We start from the raw sequence: 18,418 nt of genomic DNA on the forward strand, positions 1-18,418 counted from the left end.
TCGAGTTAAGAGCTCAGTTTTGTCATAAATATTTAACTTATTTTCGAAGTAGCGCACCCGCATCGTTTTTGCTGCGTGTCTGTGCTTGTGTGTGTGTGCGTGATTATTTGCCTGACACAATGTCCTTGACCGTTGCGTAAATAATTATGCGGGCATAGCATTGTCCTTTGCCCTTTGTCATTGTCAACGCCCATGCAACGACCATGCGACAATGAATTCAAACCGCAGAGATCCCCCGATTTATGTCACAGACATCGCATATTAATGGCTGCTTATAGAAACGACAGCGCATAATGCTACAAATAATCCATACATATATGGACTGGCTGCCGGGGTGCATGAGAAATTTACATATATTTTTGCGCATCCTAATGGCTCTCATTATAATAATTCTATATGCGCCGAATGCACATTAATTATTTTCAATTGAATTTGCCAAAGAAAGCCACATTTATTATTTATTATTTTCACAAGTTATTATTTACCTTCTTTCGATATTAAAATGTGTTATTTGTCTTACAGTCTTACACAATATAATTTATATACTTAGCAAATCAAAATGGCTCTGAGAGCTAGACAAGTGAATTCAGTCACACCAATACTATGCATTGTCAGGTAAATAGCCAAAATGCGTACGCAAAAACTCGAGCGTTATAAACAGCAATACCGTATGCGGTCCCAGACGTGCAAACGCCGGAATCGAGCCCTTGAAAAATGCCATTGGTCCCTCCAGGGCCGTCCTGTAGAACACATCTGTCATGCTTGCGTATTCACCAGGACGTGCATTCATGCGCCGCGTCTTGGCCACATCTATGGGCTGGGTAAGCCCTGTTGCCGCAATCGCCGATATTATTGATGCGAAGATGTACGTGTCCGTTCGGCTAGGAAAACCTGCGGCGACAAGAAGGTCCTTGGTCTCTTCATAGAAAGCAATTTGGCCAACAGTCATAAAAGCACCACGCGTCGCAGCAATAGAGGCGCCATTAAACAGATGTGAGCAACCCTCTTCGCGACAGACTCGCACAAGTCCGTCGACGGCGTGCTTGTAGCTGCAATTCAGAATATCAGCAAACTACAACAAGTCTGACCCAACACCTATGCTATGGGCGTATATAAATTTGTTTACTTTCTTCGTTGCGCATGGGGCAGCTTTACGTCATTCTGCAGACGCACGTTCAGCAAATCCGCCGGAGCACCGATAAATCCACCAGCGGCTCCGCCGAACGCGGCCAGCAGGACTTTACTCGTCATCGAGGTGGTGTCTATCATGCGGGCACCAGCGGTATAGAGACCAAAACGAGATAACGTGTAAGTGTATTGGCGTAGTAGAGAGGCTGAGATACCATTATACATTGCCCATACGCCCTGTTCACGTACAATTTTCCGGGTCGTTTCTAGAATAGATAAGTTCTCCTTCTGCGTCTGGATCAATACCTTCAGCAAATCCAATGGATGCGTAACCATCGTTGCCATTGAGCTGGCAACACCGCCGAAATACCAACGCGAAATACGACGCTGATCAACCAACATATTAAATTTAAACAACTTATTTCAACAATTAATTCAACTATAAAAATGTCTACCAAAATTATTAACTGTAATAAAATAAGTATGAATTTGTTGTAAATGACGCAAATTGCAAGGCAACCTGACGTCATTTACCCAATAAAAAATTGGCATTTTGTGTCCTTGCTTTCAATTGCGTGACTCCGGCTACTTGAGCCAGCCATGTGTAACAGGTGGCAATGTGCTAGCTTAAGGTATTAGGATGGTTGATCACCTGTACACATTTAGATGATAACATTATACAGCGTGTTGTCGAATAAGTGGAAAATAATGATCCAAGTATCTAAACATTTTTATATTAAATACATATTTTCTAGATTTAGAATTCAACAGAAACCAAAAAACTAAAACAAAAATAATTTCGCTTTTCATGATTTATTTTTTGAGTTCTACAAAAGCATCTCCAGTCTGAAACCAGAGCGTCCAATGGTGTACACAATTATATACTTCAATTGATTTCTTTATTTTTTGTCAAGAACGCAACCGTTTATTTAACACATGACACGGTTAATCATTATAACTATGACTATTATGATTTACTATAAGGATTCTTCTTGGACAGATGCTGTAGAAATGAAATAATTAGATCGTTTAGCTGCAAAATAATTCAACACTTACTGTTGAAAAATGTATTCTTTAAAGTAGCATGGAATACTTACAAGTATGTGTTATGTGTACATGAATTTAAGTAATGACAGGATTTCTATTTAGAAAAGTCCTGTTTAAATACAGTATTTAACTGTATTTGCAGGATACAATAATTCCAATAAAATGATGACAAACATTTGGATTACCTATTAAACAATGTCGCTTCAAATTTTCCTTTCTCATATACGGCTTAAATGTAGTAGAAGTATGGATTATTCTTTGACATGTCCTGTAGGTGAAAAGGTAATATAAATCCATTCAGTTAAACAGATATCATGATATCAACGTACACTATTTCGGAGGAGTGAGATGATAACCACAAAAGCACCCAAGCTACATAAATAGTTGGATATTTGAAGCTTCTGCTCATCTTGTAAAGTGTTCAGATACTTATAAGCGAGATAGCCCAAATAAAGTAAACACATATTGAATAGAATTATGATAATTGAACCCTTAATTATAGAGCGCGAAGGGAAGTAATTAACGCGATTTTCTGGAAAGAGAAGGCTTTAGGTCGTGCTAAATGCGCGCACACACACACTTACTTCTGGGCAAGGCCTGGAGAATTTGAATATTTCCTTGCTCGCAGGCATTTACCAAACACGTCGACAATTTAGGCATATTTTTTTTTAAACAACAGCTCTTTTTTTAAACTAAACACTTACAACAATAAATATTTTTGAGAGAAAACTCAATGCACGCAATAATTCGATTAGCTTGTGCTCAGCCCAAGCAACTAAATGCCAAATCATTTACACCTGATTTACCAAATGGAACCAGATCCAATATCAAACCCCAGACGCGACCCCTTACGAACTACGCTAATACAAAATACCGAACAAAACGCTCGCGACACGCAACTGACGCAAGTGCCAAAAGCAAAACACGCACATTTTGATTATGCTAATGTTATTGTTGTTATTGTTGTTGTTGTTGGTGGTCAGTTCATAAATATTTTGACAGCACACACAGAGCGGAAGCGGATGCGAAAGCTTGGCATGTCCTTCAGATGCCACAATGTTTATACAAGTGCCCCTCTTTGAATTCCACAGTTAACTCTGACAAATGCACAACAGACTGTCGCATGCTTTTCTAGTGGGCATAAAAGTCAAAATTGTTATTGGTAAGAGTTAGTTAATTATGATGGACATGCATAAAAAAAAGTAGTGCGTCAGCCATCAAATTGTTTTACTGCTGCGCAAGCCAAAAATATTTGATTGCTTTCAGATGGGAAAAGTCCTAAAAAAATGTCAAGCCAAATATGAAAAGTGCCAGCATATTATGTTTGTTATAAAAGCTAAAATCTATTTAAACAGCAAGCATTATTTTGAGTCAGCAATAAAAAATATTGCAGTTTTTTGTTTATATATATATATATATATATATATATATTTGAGTTTTAGTTTGGTTTGACAGAGTGCGGTTGCGCAAAATGTTATTTAAAGTTGAGTGACAAAGTGAAGGGGAGATAAAGAGAACATTGTTATGTGGAGTTGCAATTTTCTGAAAATATTTAGTTTAAATAAATAAACTTTAAATTATTATTTTGCTGAGCTTTACTATTCTGAAATGAAACTTTTTCAGTAGACAAATACATGCTTTAGCTTGATGCCATTTTTTATTTAATCATGTGATGAACATTTCGAAAAATGTATACACAATAATGTTTATGTTTCAAGCCTATATGAACAATTTTGGATAACAGAAACTGCTGCCATTTCTTGTTTATTTGCTGCTGCAGCATTGCTCCTTGGGTCCAGACTTGCACACACAGTTGCAATCCTTATGGCAGGCACAATTGCTGCCACACTTCTGTGCCGTGCACTGGCAATCTGTATAAATGAAGTTAGTCAGTATCCAATTCGTATTATTTATTTAAAATATATATTAAACTTACTAGTTCCACAACCCTTGCAGCCCATTATGCTATTATTTTTTTAGTAATTGTTGATAGCTTTCCGAAATGAAAAATGTTTAATTATTGCAAAGCTTTTCACTTGCTGTACTCAACTGTTGATGCCTCTACTGAGCAGGCATAATATATTTATAGCAATTCCGAATTCAATGTCGGGTGCAAAACCAAGCAGACAGGAATGGGCCAGGCTTATCAGCAGCTCGTGCGCAAAGTGCGTAACTGCTCGCGCCTATCAGTTGTTGGCATTATGCAAACAAATTTTGCGCCCAACACCTGCCTCGCTTCGGCGTCCAGCACGATTGGCCGTGCTGCACACGGCGCACTTATCAGCTTATCAGTATGCAGTATGCTTGCATACACAAATCGAAAAAAAAAAAAAAAAAACAGGCCGGTGCGCCAATACGGCTGCCAGGCTGTAACGTGATTCAATATTTATATGTATGTATAGAGTACGTTAACTCTATCCTGCAGGGTCTGCGAAAAACAGTCAAGCAACTTATCCACAAAATCGGTTCGATTCGCCAAACAAATAAAACTTCAATCAATTTAATGGCAGCATTTCGTTTTCGTTACAGTTTTCTAAACTGCCGGAAACTTGGACTGGCTAGCCAAATCGACTTTGTAGTAGGAAACTGCCTTACGCGCTTTAAAAATTGAATTTGGACAAAATTAATCAACATATTGCATAGGCTTTATTTTGAGCAAAAAACTTTGTATCAAAATGTTGCACATTTTTGGGGATGCTTTTTAAAGTGCGCCAAAGCTCATTCCAAGTAATTGAGAAAATTCGATTGCATACCTTGCGGCATGAAAGGAGAAATATTTGCATGTAGCAAGTTTAGTTGCGAGATATTGTACAAATTTATTTAAATAAGTAAGCAGATAATCGGACGATACTCTAGACGTCGTATAAAAACAAAATATATTCATATCACCTGTGAGAATTATTGGTCGTCAAAAGGTATTTTTATGGGCACAGCTTACACTGTTTGCAATAACATTCTCTTTCTGTAAGAGCTCAAAAGCATTATGCAATAGCTTCTGAAAGAATCACATTCTTATCCTTTGCAATACATAATATTTGCCAGCTCGAGTAATATAAACTTTGTTTATTTGCGACTGCACTCGCTGCGAGTGCACAAACAGCTCTAAAAATAGTCAATGGGCTAAAATGAATAAAATCCACTTGTTAGCATCACATAACAAAGAAGAAATTCAAAGGCACAATATGATACTGTGAATGAATACGAGTATAAACTAAACTAAAATGTGTCTCTGGTATTGGTTACTGCTGTGCTTGGAGTTGAACACGTTGATTGTTCTGGCGGTGCTGGATCGGTTAGTCCTTTAGCTCGGCCGCTGTGTTAACGAATCCAGTTGTCTGTGTCAGCTGCAGTTGTTTCTGTTCGGCCTCCGAAGCCTTTTGCTCGGGCGTCTTGGCCCACTCCTGTAGCTCGCCCGAGGCATAAAACCAGTAGATGACGCAGCCAACAAGATAAATGCCAGCCGATATAAAGAAGACCAGGCGCCATTCATAACGGTCTCCGCTATCGCCCACAATGTAGCCCGTCAGCAGGGGACTGACAATGCCGGGAATGGTGGCAAACGTATTGCCAATGCCCATCAGAACACTGGCGTGCTGTGGTGCAATGTCCAAGTGATTGACACTGCAAGCGTTTCAAGAATTAAGGCGCTGCACAGCTGACAGCTGCATTTGTGGCAACTTACGCGAATCCGGACCAAGCAAAGGCGCCCAGGCCGACGGCAATTGTAATAAAAACAACCGACCAAGTGGGATCCATAATATAAGCCGTTAGCATCATGAAGACCGTTTGAGCCAAGAAAGCACCACAATTGAAGTTTCGACGCACTTGTGTTGTAGTCCAGATGCCCTTCACCTGCAGCCAATCGGCCAGATAACCAGATATGGCCAGCAAAATGCCCATAGCCAGGTAGGGCAGAGCCGATAAGAAGCCAGTTTTGCCCAGATCAAAGTTAAGCGTATCTGTAAGGAAAATAGTATTAAATACTTTCTAGATTGAGCTCCTAGTAAACAGCTTACCCTTAAGAAAACTGGGCAGCTGTGTGAGCAGCGTATAGAAGCCCCAGTTCTCAGAGAAGTGTGATGCAATAATGGCATAGAAGGGCATCGATGTGAAAAACGCTTTCCAAGGGTGCTTGATCTTCTTGGCGCCCACATAGCCAATCGATTTCTGTATGTACTCACACTCCTCTTTCGAGCAGAAGCGATCCAGCTCTGGCCCCGCACGTACAAACAGCAACCACAGTATCAACCAGACTACACCAATTGCTCCAAATACGTAGAAAACGCTCGCCCAGCCGTAGCGTGCTGCCAACATACCAGACGATGGCATTGCAATCACCGTTCCAGCATAATTGCCTGCAAATGCAATTGATGCCATGCGAGAGCGTTCCAATGGCGGCGACCACCTAGCCCACACGGCATGAATGCCCGGAAATGTGACGCCTTCGAATACGCCCTCAATAATGCGCACAGCCAGGAACATTCCCAAGCTGTGGTTAGCTGCCAATGGCGTGAGCAGGGTGAGGATGGCAGTTGTGCCGATGCCCAAGCCAAAAACCTGTCACATAAAAGGGAAGGAAATAAGAGAAAAAAAACATATAATAATTGAAATATTCTATAGAAAATATGCAAAACAAAGTTATTAAATAATTTTTAAATTAAAGGAAATATCTGTTATCAAGCTTACAAGATTTCCGCCAACTTTGGTGCCAATGTAGCCGCCTAGGAACTGTGTCATGATATAGCCATAGAAGAAGGAGCTCAATATTAGGCCCTTCTGCTTGGGGTCCCAGGGAAAGTCCTGTTCGTAGGATATATTACCATCGGCATCCACCACGGTGCGATTCTCGGTCATAGCCACAATGGCCACAGAAAGATTCACGCGCAGCGAGTAGACATTGAAGAAGCCAAAAAAGGCCAACAGCACCACAATGTAACGCTGCTTGCGCCAGAATCTCCAGGTGAGGGGTTCACTCTCAACAAGTTCATTGCTATTGGGCATGAATAGAACAAAGAAATTGTTTGGTTATTATGGAGCACCATATGCAAATGGTTGTTTTGTCTGATAACGCTGCCGGCCAAGGCCGAATCAAATGGGAAGCCACTTTCGCTGGCCATTTATAAATTGTTACTGGTTTATTTGTGTACAACATTTTTCAGCGTCTGCAGTTGCCAGTTGGGCCAGAACCAGTTTCTCTGCTATGCGCGGCATTAACAACTGGTTTGCTTTTGACCCATTTGGCTGCTGAAGCTGCAGCATTTCAAAATATTACATATGCGCACAGTATACAAATCCTACATAGAAGTAGTTTGTCTTGCATTCAAGCAGCAAGAACATTTCCTTGATAATTGCTTGGCCATTGGTTATAACCATTGGCATAACACGGAAACGAATTTGTATTTTCTTGTTTTTTGTTTTATAGTTTTGTCAGTTGTTGCTTTAAGTTGAGGTAGTCACATATTTGATTTCAACTTACTTGTTGTGATGCGGCTGATGGCCATTGTGCTTTTCGACTTTTGTTGACTCCAAATCTGTCATATTGCGTTCTGTGTGTATGGGGCGTATGATCAATCTATTCAGGCATTAAGGGCCTGCAAGTAAATTAGATAAACACACAAAAAAGCAATTTAAATATAAATACCAAATACGCCGGCTAAATGTCTAATATGCGTGCTGGCGTTTCATTAAAATCAAATTAAATTCAAGTTCCCCTTCTCATTCATCTCCAGAGCAAGTTCAATAGGAAAATTGCACACAATACGAAGCGTGTCATAATTTTTTGCAATTTAATATTTCTTTGTTCGCGCCCTGCTATTTATAAACAAATCTACAGCAATTTATTGTCTCCGGGCAGCATTGCGTGCCGGCTACAATTGACATTGACATAGAACTTTAGCCATGCCACGGGGCAAGGCATTGATTCGCCAAGCATCTTAATCCGGATATACAAATGCATAGAACTCACAAAAAAAAAAATTTGTATTTTAGGCAATTGTCTCGCCTCATCGGCAATGCTCCTTGGATGATAACGCCTCTTAACTCAATTATCCATTTAACTTATTAAGCACATAGTTTTGCAAATTGTGCCATTTGAGGCACGCGAAATATAGTACAGAACACATACACACACACACACACACACACACACACACACACACACACACACACACGCACACGCATACAACAAAAGTTATCGCATCATATATGTAGTTGTGGCGTAAGTGAGCCCAAGCACTTGGGCAAAGCTCAGCGACCGGTTTTTGGGGGACTTTCACTTAATTTGCTTAGCATGAATATCAGCTATTCCCAGTGCATAGACCCCGGTCTCCAGTCGCCCAGTACCCATTCCCCAGTTACGTGCTTTAAAACTGTTCACTTATTTGCACGTGTCTACAATTTTTCGGCAATCAGAGCTAAGAGCGACATTTATTTTTAGAAGTGTCATTAGATAAGAGATACTAACGATATGATAAGATATGCTATTGTCTGCAATTTTCATTATTCTAATTCCCCTTTTAAATTAGCATTCAACTAATAATCAACACACGCATTGATTACTTCACATCAATCTATTTAGTGCCTGGCTTAAACTAGTTTAGCTCAAATCCTGTCAAGCCTAGGTATCAAATTTCAAGCCGGTTCATGGGCTTGAAGTGTGCACATATCATAAAATTTCCTGTTTTATGTACCTATATTCACTTTCTATTAAACTGTCCAATTTTCTCTTTAAATAAATTCAATTTAATTTCATTTAGCATTGAATACATAACCAGCTTTAGGCGTTCGGCTTAAATACATTATACTATAACCTAACGCACAATAAATTACAAATTAAAGCAATTTCAACTACCAGAAATAATATTCAGTTTTAGTGCTAATGCTGAACAGAATTAAATTAAGCAATTGGCTAGGCTACAATATGATTTATAAGCCATTTGCTTAGATTTAACAAAAAATAGTCTAACGAGCAACAATGGGCCCAACAGAATTCCACAACATTGTAGATGAGTTATGACCCGTCCCGATTAAGTTCCTATTAGCGCGTGCTAATCTTAATTTGTTAACAATTAAATTTCAGTTTGGTCTGATTAGAGTAAACCTCAAAGCAAACAACAACAACAGCTGTTGAGCACAATTCAGCCAGTAAATATGAGCATATCTATTGTTATGATGATATTTGCGTTAACTAGCCTTAGATAAAACCTTAGCAAATGCTGAGAAAATTACAATTGTCGAATTTGAATGAATGACAAGTAAATTCAAATGCCAATAAGTGTTCGATGGGCTGGCAGACAAAAACTACATAACAAAATTTAAATATATAGTGTCCAAGTTGTGTTCGGTATGTAATAAATAAGGCGGTGACATTTATGAAGCAATACGATAAATTTGCTTTGTTTGCTTCGTCATATGCACATGCGATTGAAAGTCAAAACACTTGTTCTACCCTGACAAATTAAAAGTTACAATTTAAAACAGCTGCCTGAATTTGTAGTTAATTTACAGCGTTTCATGTGCTGCATGCAAAAATAGCAGAAACTCTTTAATCAAAACTATCAAAGTGGCAGTTGTGCAAACAACAAAGCCGCACAAACTAACTCCAACAGCTTAACAAATGCATACAACTTTTAGATAGAAAATAGTTAAATTAAATACACACACACACTCGCACACTCAATCACATGCACATGCATATTTCAAGTAACCATTATACACAGAATGCCAGAACACTTGAACGCACCACGAAACTTTGTTAAAGGCTCTTCAAACTCCTTTAGCTGATCTCTCCCTTTGCAGCTGTTGGGTGTATCTGGGCGGTGTGATTTGTTGGATGCGTGGCCAGGTGTTTAGCCGCCGGTTGCTCGCAGCGCACTGAAACTGCAGCTTGTTGCCGGCGTCCAGCTGAACGCGACCGCAAAGTGCTCGACCGGCTTAGCTACGCTCCAGAGACTCGGCGTTGAGCTCTGCTCTGATCTGCTCAGCTGATCGTGCGTTGCGTTCAGTTAACTTCAATTAAGGTACAACCGGACAGAGCAGCACATAGCGCGTCTGGATTTAAACCTTGACTGGAGACTAATCACATTGTGCGAGCAATTTGCTCTTTGCCTGGGTAATCGTGATGGTAATCGACATAAAGCTTATGGTTTGATTAGGCACAAAATGTGGGCGCTATAAAGATAGTAATCTAAAAAAAAAAACAACGGAATTCACGCGCTGTTTTATTATTAAATTAAATTATGCCAAGATTTAACTTTTTCCATTAGCTTTTATGAACTTCTTTCAAATGATCTGCATGTGGGCTAGAACAATTTATAGATAAGTACCAAAAGAAGACAAGAATTTTTATCACATCTGATAATATAATATAAATAACTTAATTTATCATCTGAGCAGTAGGCGTCAACTAAATAAACAACCCATCGGCTAAATACATAAATTCAACAGTGGCCAGATGACATTGCTTACATAGTAACTAAGTAATAAATTCGAAAATAAAAGACTCATATTCCAATCGAAAAACCAAATTTGCCTGAACTATTATTAAATAAATTATTATATATGAAAAGCTAAGTCTGCGATTTATTGCGTTATCTTTTAAAAGCTCGTTAAATGTTTAGAGTATGCTTTATATGTATTTATTTTATTTTATTTTATTTATAAATATATTTTGACTATAACAGAACTCTAATTGCTAGACATGGGAGGGCGCACATGTTTGCAAAAAACCAGTTATATTTTTAACACATTCAAAATTAGTTTCGTTCACACGTAACATATTTGTATGTGATTTATAAATAAACTTTTGCAAAAATGGCTAGCCGCAAGGGCATAAAGCCATTTTGTGCACGGTAAAGCGTGCCGTGCAGGCAGGGCTTAAGTAAACGATGCGTGATATACGCATTTGCATTGGGGCATACGCATTTTATGTATTCAAAACAAAAACATTTGGACTACAATACAAATAATGGCTAATTTGCATTAGCAAGTGCGAATTGGACAGCGTTGGACGCAATTGGTAATACAAATAAACAGCTCTAAAGTTGACCGGTTTCAGCCGGATTGATTTGTGTGACATCTTTCTGAGCTATTATGAGCACATGCGTTAATTATATGAAACGAAATTTTAATTAAACTCTAATAGGCAGCACGACGCTGTTAATGTTAAGCGCTTCGCAGAGCTGTTGCTGTAACAGCATCAAGCAGTGCACATTAACAGACACGCTGTTAAATTGCACAGCCGCCATGTTAGCCGTTATATTGAAAAATAAAACATTTAAGCAACGATAATTGTAATTAAAATAATTAAAAGAATACACATATATATTGCTATGTATTAACACGTATTAGTATAATCAAAAATTTTGCGTCATACCGCATGCAATTGTGAGAGTCGCACGTGCTACCAAATAAATAAACAATGTGTTGTACACAGAGCAAAGCGAAAGGCAATTCAATTTGCATTGACAGCCAGCAGCACGTGAGAAAACAGCACAACACAACACAGCAATGTAAACAAGCTGCCCAAATGGACACACTACGTACACACAGCCCCAATACAGAAACAATGTGAGATGCTTGCGTAAAAAAGAAATTGATTGATAAAATGCAGCTGTCATCAAATTGTTTGCAATTTGCAAACGAGCCTCAAGCCAAATCGCAACATTTGCGCGCTGCTCCTGCTAATTGTTTTGGCCCCAAGCGTAAGGAAACGAGAACGCCTACAATAACATTTCACACCTCTGTGAATAAATGAGTGTGCAATAGGCTGCCTCACTTTCAGGCATGCTTTTCGTGTGTTTCGCATAAGCTAAGGCAGTATTTTATATAGAGTGCAAGTTACATATGAAAAAATGAAATTAAATAAAGAAATTCTCATACTTAAAGCACATTTATGTCAGATGTGTATACAAGAGATCTAAAAGGTCGTAACACACAGATGCTTGCTCCTCTATAACAAAAATATAAATACGACATTTTTAATGGACATGAACTTCCATTCATGAAATTGGTTTAGAAGGCCACAGCAGCATTGGCTGTCTTTCCTCTGTCACATTATTTTAAATTAAAAGCAGTCCATAAAAATATAAATGGTTACAAAGTCTAAAAGAAGTTAAATTGAATATTTTCTTAACTATTTTTAAATGCTCTAATTAAATCGTTCCGGAAAATCTGGCACAAAATACCGCCAATATTGGAAATTGAGTTCAAAAGACCTCTATTAAATGCGCCATTTGTAGCAATGCTTTTGCGGTAGTTGCATGCCACAATGTCAGGTTTTGGCGCTGGTTTTACTTTGGCATTATTCGCATTTCTTGTCGTTGTGCTTCATTGTTTGTGGATTTTATTTGCCTCAGTGGCAAAGGGCTGTCGCCCTCGACCACTCTTTTGTTGCTTTAGCAATGGGGTGCTTCGCTTTGTTTTCAACAAATTGCATTTTAATTGTGCACCGTTGGCTTGTCTGTGGCTCAAAGTGAATGGAACTGAGTGCAAATAATTGCACCTGAATGTACAACAAATAATGCCGAAAATTTAGTAAAGTAGTTTAAGAAGTTAAATTATTTGACTAGACGGCATTTCGAATTCATTGTTTTCATTTAGTATTGAAATCGTGCTCCCAGGTACGCAATGCGAATTTGTCGTTTGACTCTGGCTACGTGAGCCTTTAATGGCATTTTATGCGCAACTTTGGCCAAACTTGAAGCGGCTGCAGGTCCTTTGATTTTAACTTGACAAAAGTTGCGCCAAGTTGAGCGCACATTACAAAAGCCTCAGCACGGGCACAGCTCGTGACTCGGTGTAAAAGTTTCCAGCTGCTTCGTCGACTCCTCCATCTCAGCTTACTACTGCTTTTGTCCTGCCGCAGTGCTATTTGCTCGACCCAGTTGTTGGCCAACTACTTGAGATGCAGCAGCGACAGTCTCTTCACCCAGCTGGACATTTGCATTGCATTTGGACAGACGTAAATCCCCGATGGGGGCCAAGGGACAGGGCAGTACGAATATTCAGCCCGTTGTCCTTCTGCTGCTCAAATATTAAAGCTGCTCAAATGCACAAGCCGGCGCAAGTTCGCTAAATCGTAACGCCCATAAGTATGCAATGTCATGGTTAGAATTCAACAGTGAAGGCAATCCCATCGAAAATTTGACTTGATCAGCCCCAATTGCGGCGCACTTTAATTAACTAATTGCGGCTATTAAAAACGACCTTCGCCGCACGTGCCTTCAGTCACGCCTCAGGGAATTAGCGACAAGTGAAAGTGTGACACCGAAAGTGATGAAGTTCAAAGAAACAACGAAAACGGAAAATGTTCAGGGAATTAGCGCTAAAAGCCTTCCGATGTACAAAATGGCCAGGCACACACAAGCCATCTCCTATGTCAAGGATGCATTGGGTCTTTACAAACCCGTTGCATATGTGTATATAACTCAAAGCCTGGCAGATTCATTAGGCTTGAAATACGCAGCAACCGCAGTGCGAAGACAGCTGCATGGTTAATCATACGCCATGCTGCCGGGCTGTGAAAAATTCAACAGCAGCTGAAGCCAGAAAAGCCTTTTAGCACTAACAAGCGACTACAAGACACGGCACAATGACAAATATTGTGACAAAAGCGCTACACACACACACACACACACACACACACACACACACACACTCACACACGTATATGAATATAGGCGAAAAACAAAGAAAGCACGAACCACTCGCAGTGTAAATATAAAATTTTATAATAACAAAGCACGTCGCAGGTGCAATTAGTGTGCAAATAAGCGTTTATTTGCCTCAGACAAACAAAGACAGAGAATGAGACAGAGAACAAGAGAGAGAGAGAGAGAAAAAGAGATAGAAAGAGAGCCAGTACCGAGGACATCTCATTGAAGATCTGACCTCGTTTATGTCAAGGTGTTTCAACTTTGCAAATGCCAGTCAACTTAATTGCTCAACTGCTTTTACTGCATGGCTCAAATCAAAATTCAATTTAATCTGATATCAATTTTGGTCAGTGCTTGGGGAGCACATGCTAGAAAATTGCCAACATGTGGCTGCTGTTGTTGCTGTTGTTGCTGGGCGCTCATAAATCATTTTTATGTGCTATGGCAATGCATGATACTTTGATAACATTGATAAAGCTGCTGATCGTTGCCTGCACTTAGGTAAATCACATGCAACACATGCGACTGTACATTACTCAAGTGCCAGTCATTGAAATAGTTGGCCGGCATGTGTAAAGCAACACCGGCCCGGTTGGGGGCAAGCAAACAGCAAAGGCACCGCTGGGGACAGCTATTTGCCAACATGTAAAGTACACTGACATCGCCTGCAGCTGAACAACAACTCCAACAGCAACAACAACTCCAACTGCAACAACAGCAACAGAGCAAACGCTTTGGCAACGACAACTGTCAGCTCAAACTTAGCTATAGGACTCAATTGACTAGCCTTGCAGGAAGGCAGCTAGCATACAGTTGTAGAAGTCTCATATCACACACAGCTCGCCCAGTTGCCCTAGGCTACAAGCTGGCTGCTCGGGCTAACGCCCACTCTCTCTCTGTCTCTCTCTCTCTCTCTCTCTCTCTCTCTCTGTCTCTGTCTCTCTCGCTCAGTCGTGTCCCTCTATTTGTTTTGCTCCGCTGTCCACTGTGATAGTTGGCAGCTGCCTAAAAATTTGCACAGAAAATGCTAAGCCCTGGGATTTAGATGGCTATCGCTGCAATTTGGCCAGCCAGCCACTGTGCCAAAAGGAAATTAATATGTATTTTTATACCCTGCACATAAACAATGAAATAAAGAGCATATCATATAACTGTGCAATATCAGACACTTAATGACATAATGGAGGGATAGTGTGGTACTTGTGGCACTCAATTTTTCCAGTCCATCCAATATGTTGGATATTATTTTATGCAAGCGTATTCATTAATTTGATTGGCATGCTAAGGGGTATCTCCTCGTTGAGGACTCTTAATTATCTTCCAGCTCAGCTATATGAAATTGATTACATTCACTGTCCAGGAATGCAAATTGGTTTTCAGTTTTTATTAGCTACCCTGGCGTTTCGTCATATTTGCAATGCTAGCAACCCTTATAAATACAAAAGTACATCGTAGCCAGCAGCAGTGGCAAAGTTTTCGTTCCCTTGGAAAACTGTGCTAAAATGTTATTAGCGCTTAATTAGAGCACAACTTTTGCTTTTGCCCAACACCCACGTTGCCCACAAAAACCAAAACCCAACCACAAAGGCAAAGGTGCGCCCCGAAGAACTTTTGCTGCAGCTTTGTGGTAAAGTTTTAATAACGTTCAGCTAAAATGAAATAATGCGTTTTGCCAGCAGACTAGGAAAATTCAGGCCCTTGGGGGAGTGAAGGCATAGCTGCAACAGAAAACTTGTATGAGAAGCAGCCCTTTAAAAGTACATCAACAAGGGCGCATGCAATGCGAGTGGTCAAGAGTGGCCATGAGAGCAGTTGCCAAGCTAAAAGTTGCTCTGAACCAATTCATTAAACATTCACCGAGTTGTCTCTGGCGTCAAAATGGGCCACACAATGCAACGTGCCGCATCAAAGAGCCAGACAGACAGCCAAGCAGACAGAAAGAGACAGCGTAAGTGGGCCAGAAAGAGCTGCATATAGTATAAGGTTTTCTCATGGGCATATGCTGCCTGTGTCCAGCAATTGTCATGTGCTTGTGTTGCCCCTTTTTGTAGGGTCTGATAGGGTCAACAAACTGTCGACCATTGCAAACGGCCCGTGCATGCTGTGTGTGAGTGGTTTCATTGCAAGTTACCTCTTGCCAGTCGCTGGTTGCCAGTTGCTAGTTGCCAGTTGCAATTGCAGCTAAAGGAGACAGCATTCACTGCATATTTCAAGCTTTCAGACAAGCCCCGCCCCTCTAGGACAGCACTAATGAAAAGCACAGGAAATTACGTTTCTGAAGAGAAAGTTTGCAGCAATTGAGTGGCAATTCTAAGGTAATGCACAATACGTGCCACATAATCAAGTATCAATCATACGCACCGTTGACGCTGGCATGCGTTAAATTAATATTAATATTAAGCATCAGCTTTACCAGCTTCAGTACTGGCATTATTAATATTATAATATTGTCGGTCGGGGCGGGCGTGGCTAAACCAGCTCATAAATGTTTAACGACAACGTCCGAATATTAAATTTGCGACACAAAAGAATGTGCTCACTTTGCTATACCCTGGAGTGACCGCAATATCAAAGTATATATGTTTACGCGCTTTGTTAAAGTTAATAGCAAAAACAGTTAAGGTTGATGTCTATTATTTAAATTAATTACAACTATTTTGTTCATGCTCTGTACAATTAAACTAATTTGCATTTTTTTGTTAGTTAAAGCTCAAAGGCCGTGTTTCAGATTGTATATTAATTATAGCTTTTATTATCTGATACGTATTTGGCTATTGCCAAATTATAAACAATGATATATAGTTTTAATTTTTTTTTATAAAATAGTATACATAGGGTACAAAATGTGTGGCTAACTGACAGTCTTGAAGGTCCGCGTTTCGACACACTTGTAGTTAATGTTAATTAAATTGCTGCACTATAAAACATCATATAATAAATATTCGCATCTACTTTGTGCATATATTTGTATATATGCGCACTGGTACGTATATTTGACGCAAGTGCACGATGTTACAGGCCGCCCATGCGACGGGCTATCAAAAATTTAATAAGCTGTCAGCACAAATGGCAACAGAAATAGAAACAGCAACAGCATTGACAGGAACTTCGTGCACATGCACGAGCCTCATATGACAGGAATTTATGAGCACTTTATAAGGTCTGCCAGCCCAATAAATATACCAAATGTCAGCTCGCTGACATTGAGCCATAAAAGACACCAAAATGATGACATTTTATTAACACGCCCCGCTGTGTCGATCCCGAAAGTGCACACACCATGCACTAAGGAGTATTGCCATCAATGCCTAATTAAATTTCAATATTCGCACAAAAATTTAAAATACTATTAAGAAAATGTCAAAAAAAATGATTGCAATGTGACAAAGCATCTACTACATAAAACATTAAACCGTGCAAGCATTACATTAGCTTATTTATAGTGCTCTATATTAAACTCGCTCGCTCAATTACTGATTTAGAATACCCTTTCCACCTGCCAGCAGGCGTTGTCAAGCGGCTTACAGTTCAGCTAAAAATGGAAGCAGCTTGTGTGTGTGTGTGTGTGTGCCAGATGTGGGCGTTGTATGCAAACAGCAGCATACATTGACACACAAACACACATACACACATACAGAGTGCGCGTGAGTTGTGTTTAAAATTAATACGAGTATCTCTTTTGCCTTTACACTTCAATAAGTTTTCAATAAACACTTTGAAACTATTTTTATACCGTTTACACCTATGTATATCAATATTTGTATATTTTTCCGTGTGTCTGGTTGTGTGTGTGTGATTGTGTATGGATTTGTGTATCTGCTTTCAATGACAGCCATTTATCTTTTATCGCGCAATGATTTATTGATGTCAGTTGGTTAAAGGAATAAAATGGATTTTATGTTTTGAAAATATGCACATAACTCAGATACACAAGAGTATTCCTATGTGCATATGGCATGTTGTTGTGATATCTCTTCAGTTATCTGAAGTAAGTATATACTTATGGGTGTTAATGTTCGAATTATATATTTATACAAATTTTGAGTTTAAGCTATTATAATTTTTTGATAAAATTTGTAACAGTCTTAAAAGCCAATTAATTTCTTACTTTTGTACCTGCTTTCATTAAATTCGGCTTAGGATCATTACATTTTTGGGGCAGACCACTTAAATATAATATAATAGTTTAATAACAATAATCTAATATAATAACAATAATATATAATAATTTATTCATATTGCCGACTTTGTATATTGTACAATATGCTTTTGGTTTCTTTAAAGGCTTTATTTAATATTATCTTTGAACATCATATTGGGCAACATGCAAATGAGCAGTAATATTTAACCAAGCAGTTGCTGGTATGCTTGATAAGCCAAGAGAAGCGCTTGCCACATTGAATGCAGGCTTCCCTAAGCTACAATAAGAGCGCACACAATATCACGTATACGACATGTGCTCGTTATCCGCTCTCTTAAGGCAGCGCGTTTGTGCGTTTTATCCGCAACTGCGCAGCACCGAATGCTTTCCCTAAGCGGCTGCGGATTGCTGCGAAGACACGTGTTTTTGTTTACCTTCGTCGCTGTTG

The 18,418-nt window shown here is 39.4% G+C and overlaps 3 protein-coding genes across 3 annotated transcripts; all 3 read right to left on the reverse strand.

Moving 5' to 3' along the window:
- Positions 1-442: 442 nt before the first annotated feature.
- Positions 443-1,609, reverse strand: Dic2 (Dicarboxylate carrier 2). Its single transcript, XM_002053962.4, has 2 exons — positions 1,127-1,609; positions 443-1,049 (listed from the first exon to the last, which is right to left on the reverse strand). The coding sequence occupies exons 1-2, from the start codon at positions 1,528-1,530 to the stop codon at positions 602-604; spliced, it is 852 nt and encodes a 283-aa protein (XP_002053998.1). The 5' UTR covers positions 1,531-1,609; the 3' UTR covers positions 443-601.
- A 2,197-nt stretch (positions 1,610-3,806) lies between these two features.
- MtnB (Metallothionein B) lies at positions 3,807-4,266 on the reverse strand. The gene is made up of 2 exons (XM_002053961.4): positions 4,112-4,266; positions 3,807-4,046 (listed from the first exon to the last, which is right to left on the reverse strand). The coding sequence occupies exons 1-2, from the start codon at positions 4,134-4,136 to the stop codon at positions 3,940-3,942; spliced, it is 132 nt and encodes a 43-aa protein (XP_002053997.1). The 5' UTR covers positions 4,137-4,266; the 3' UTR covers positions 3,807-3,939.
- Positions 4,267-5,218: 952 nt separating this feature from the next.
- Positions 5,219-10,077, reverse strand: MFS9 (major facilitator superfamily transporter 9). The gene is made up of 6 exons (XM_002053960.4): positions 9,917-10,077; positions 7,652-7,766; positions 6,862-7,165; positions 6,192-6,732; positions 5,858-6,134; positions 5,219-5,796 (listed from the first exon to the last, which is right to left on the reverse strand). The coding sequence occupies exons 2-6, from the start codon at positions 7,711-7,713 to the stop codon at positions 5,469-5,471; spliced, it is 1,512 nt and encodes a 503-aa protein (XP_002053996.1). The 5' UTR covers positions 7,714-7,766; positions 9,917-10,077; the 3' UTR covers positions 5,219-5,468.
- Positions 10,078-18,418: the final 8,341 nt, after the last annotated feature.

This window comes from Drosophila virilis, chromosome 2, assembly GCF_030788295.1.
Source record: "Drosophila virilis strain 15010-1051.87 chromosome 2, Dvir_AGI_RSII-ME, whole genome shotgun sequence".
NCBI classification, from domain to species: domain Eukaryota; kingdom Metazoa; phylum Arthropoda; class Insecta; order Diptera; family Drosophilidae; genus Drosophila; species Drosophila virilis.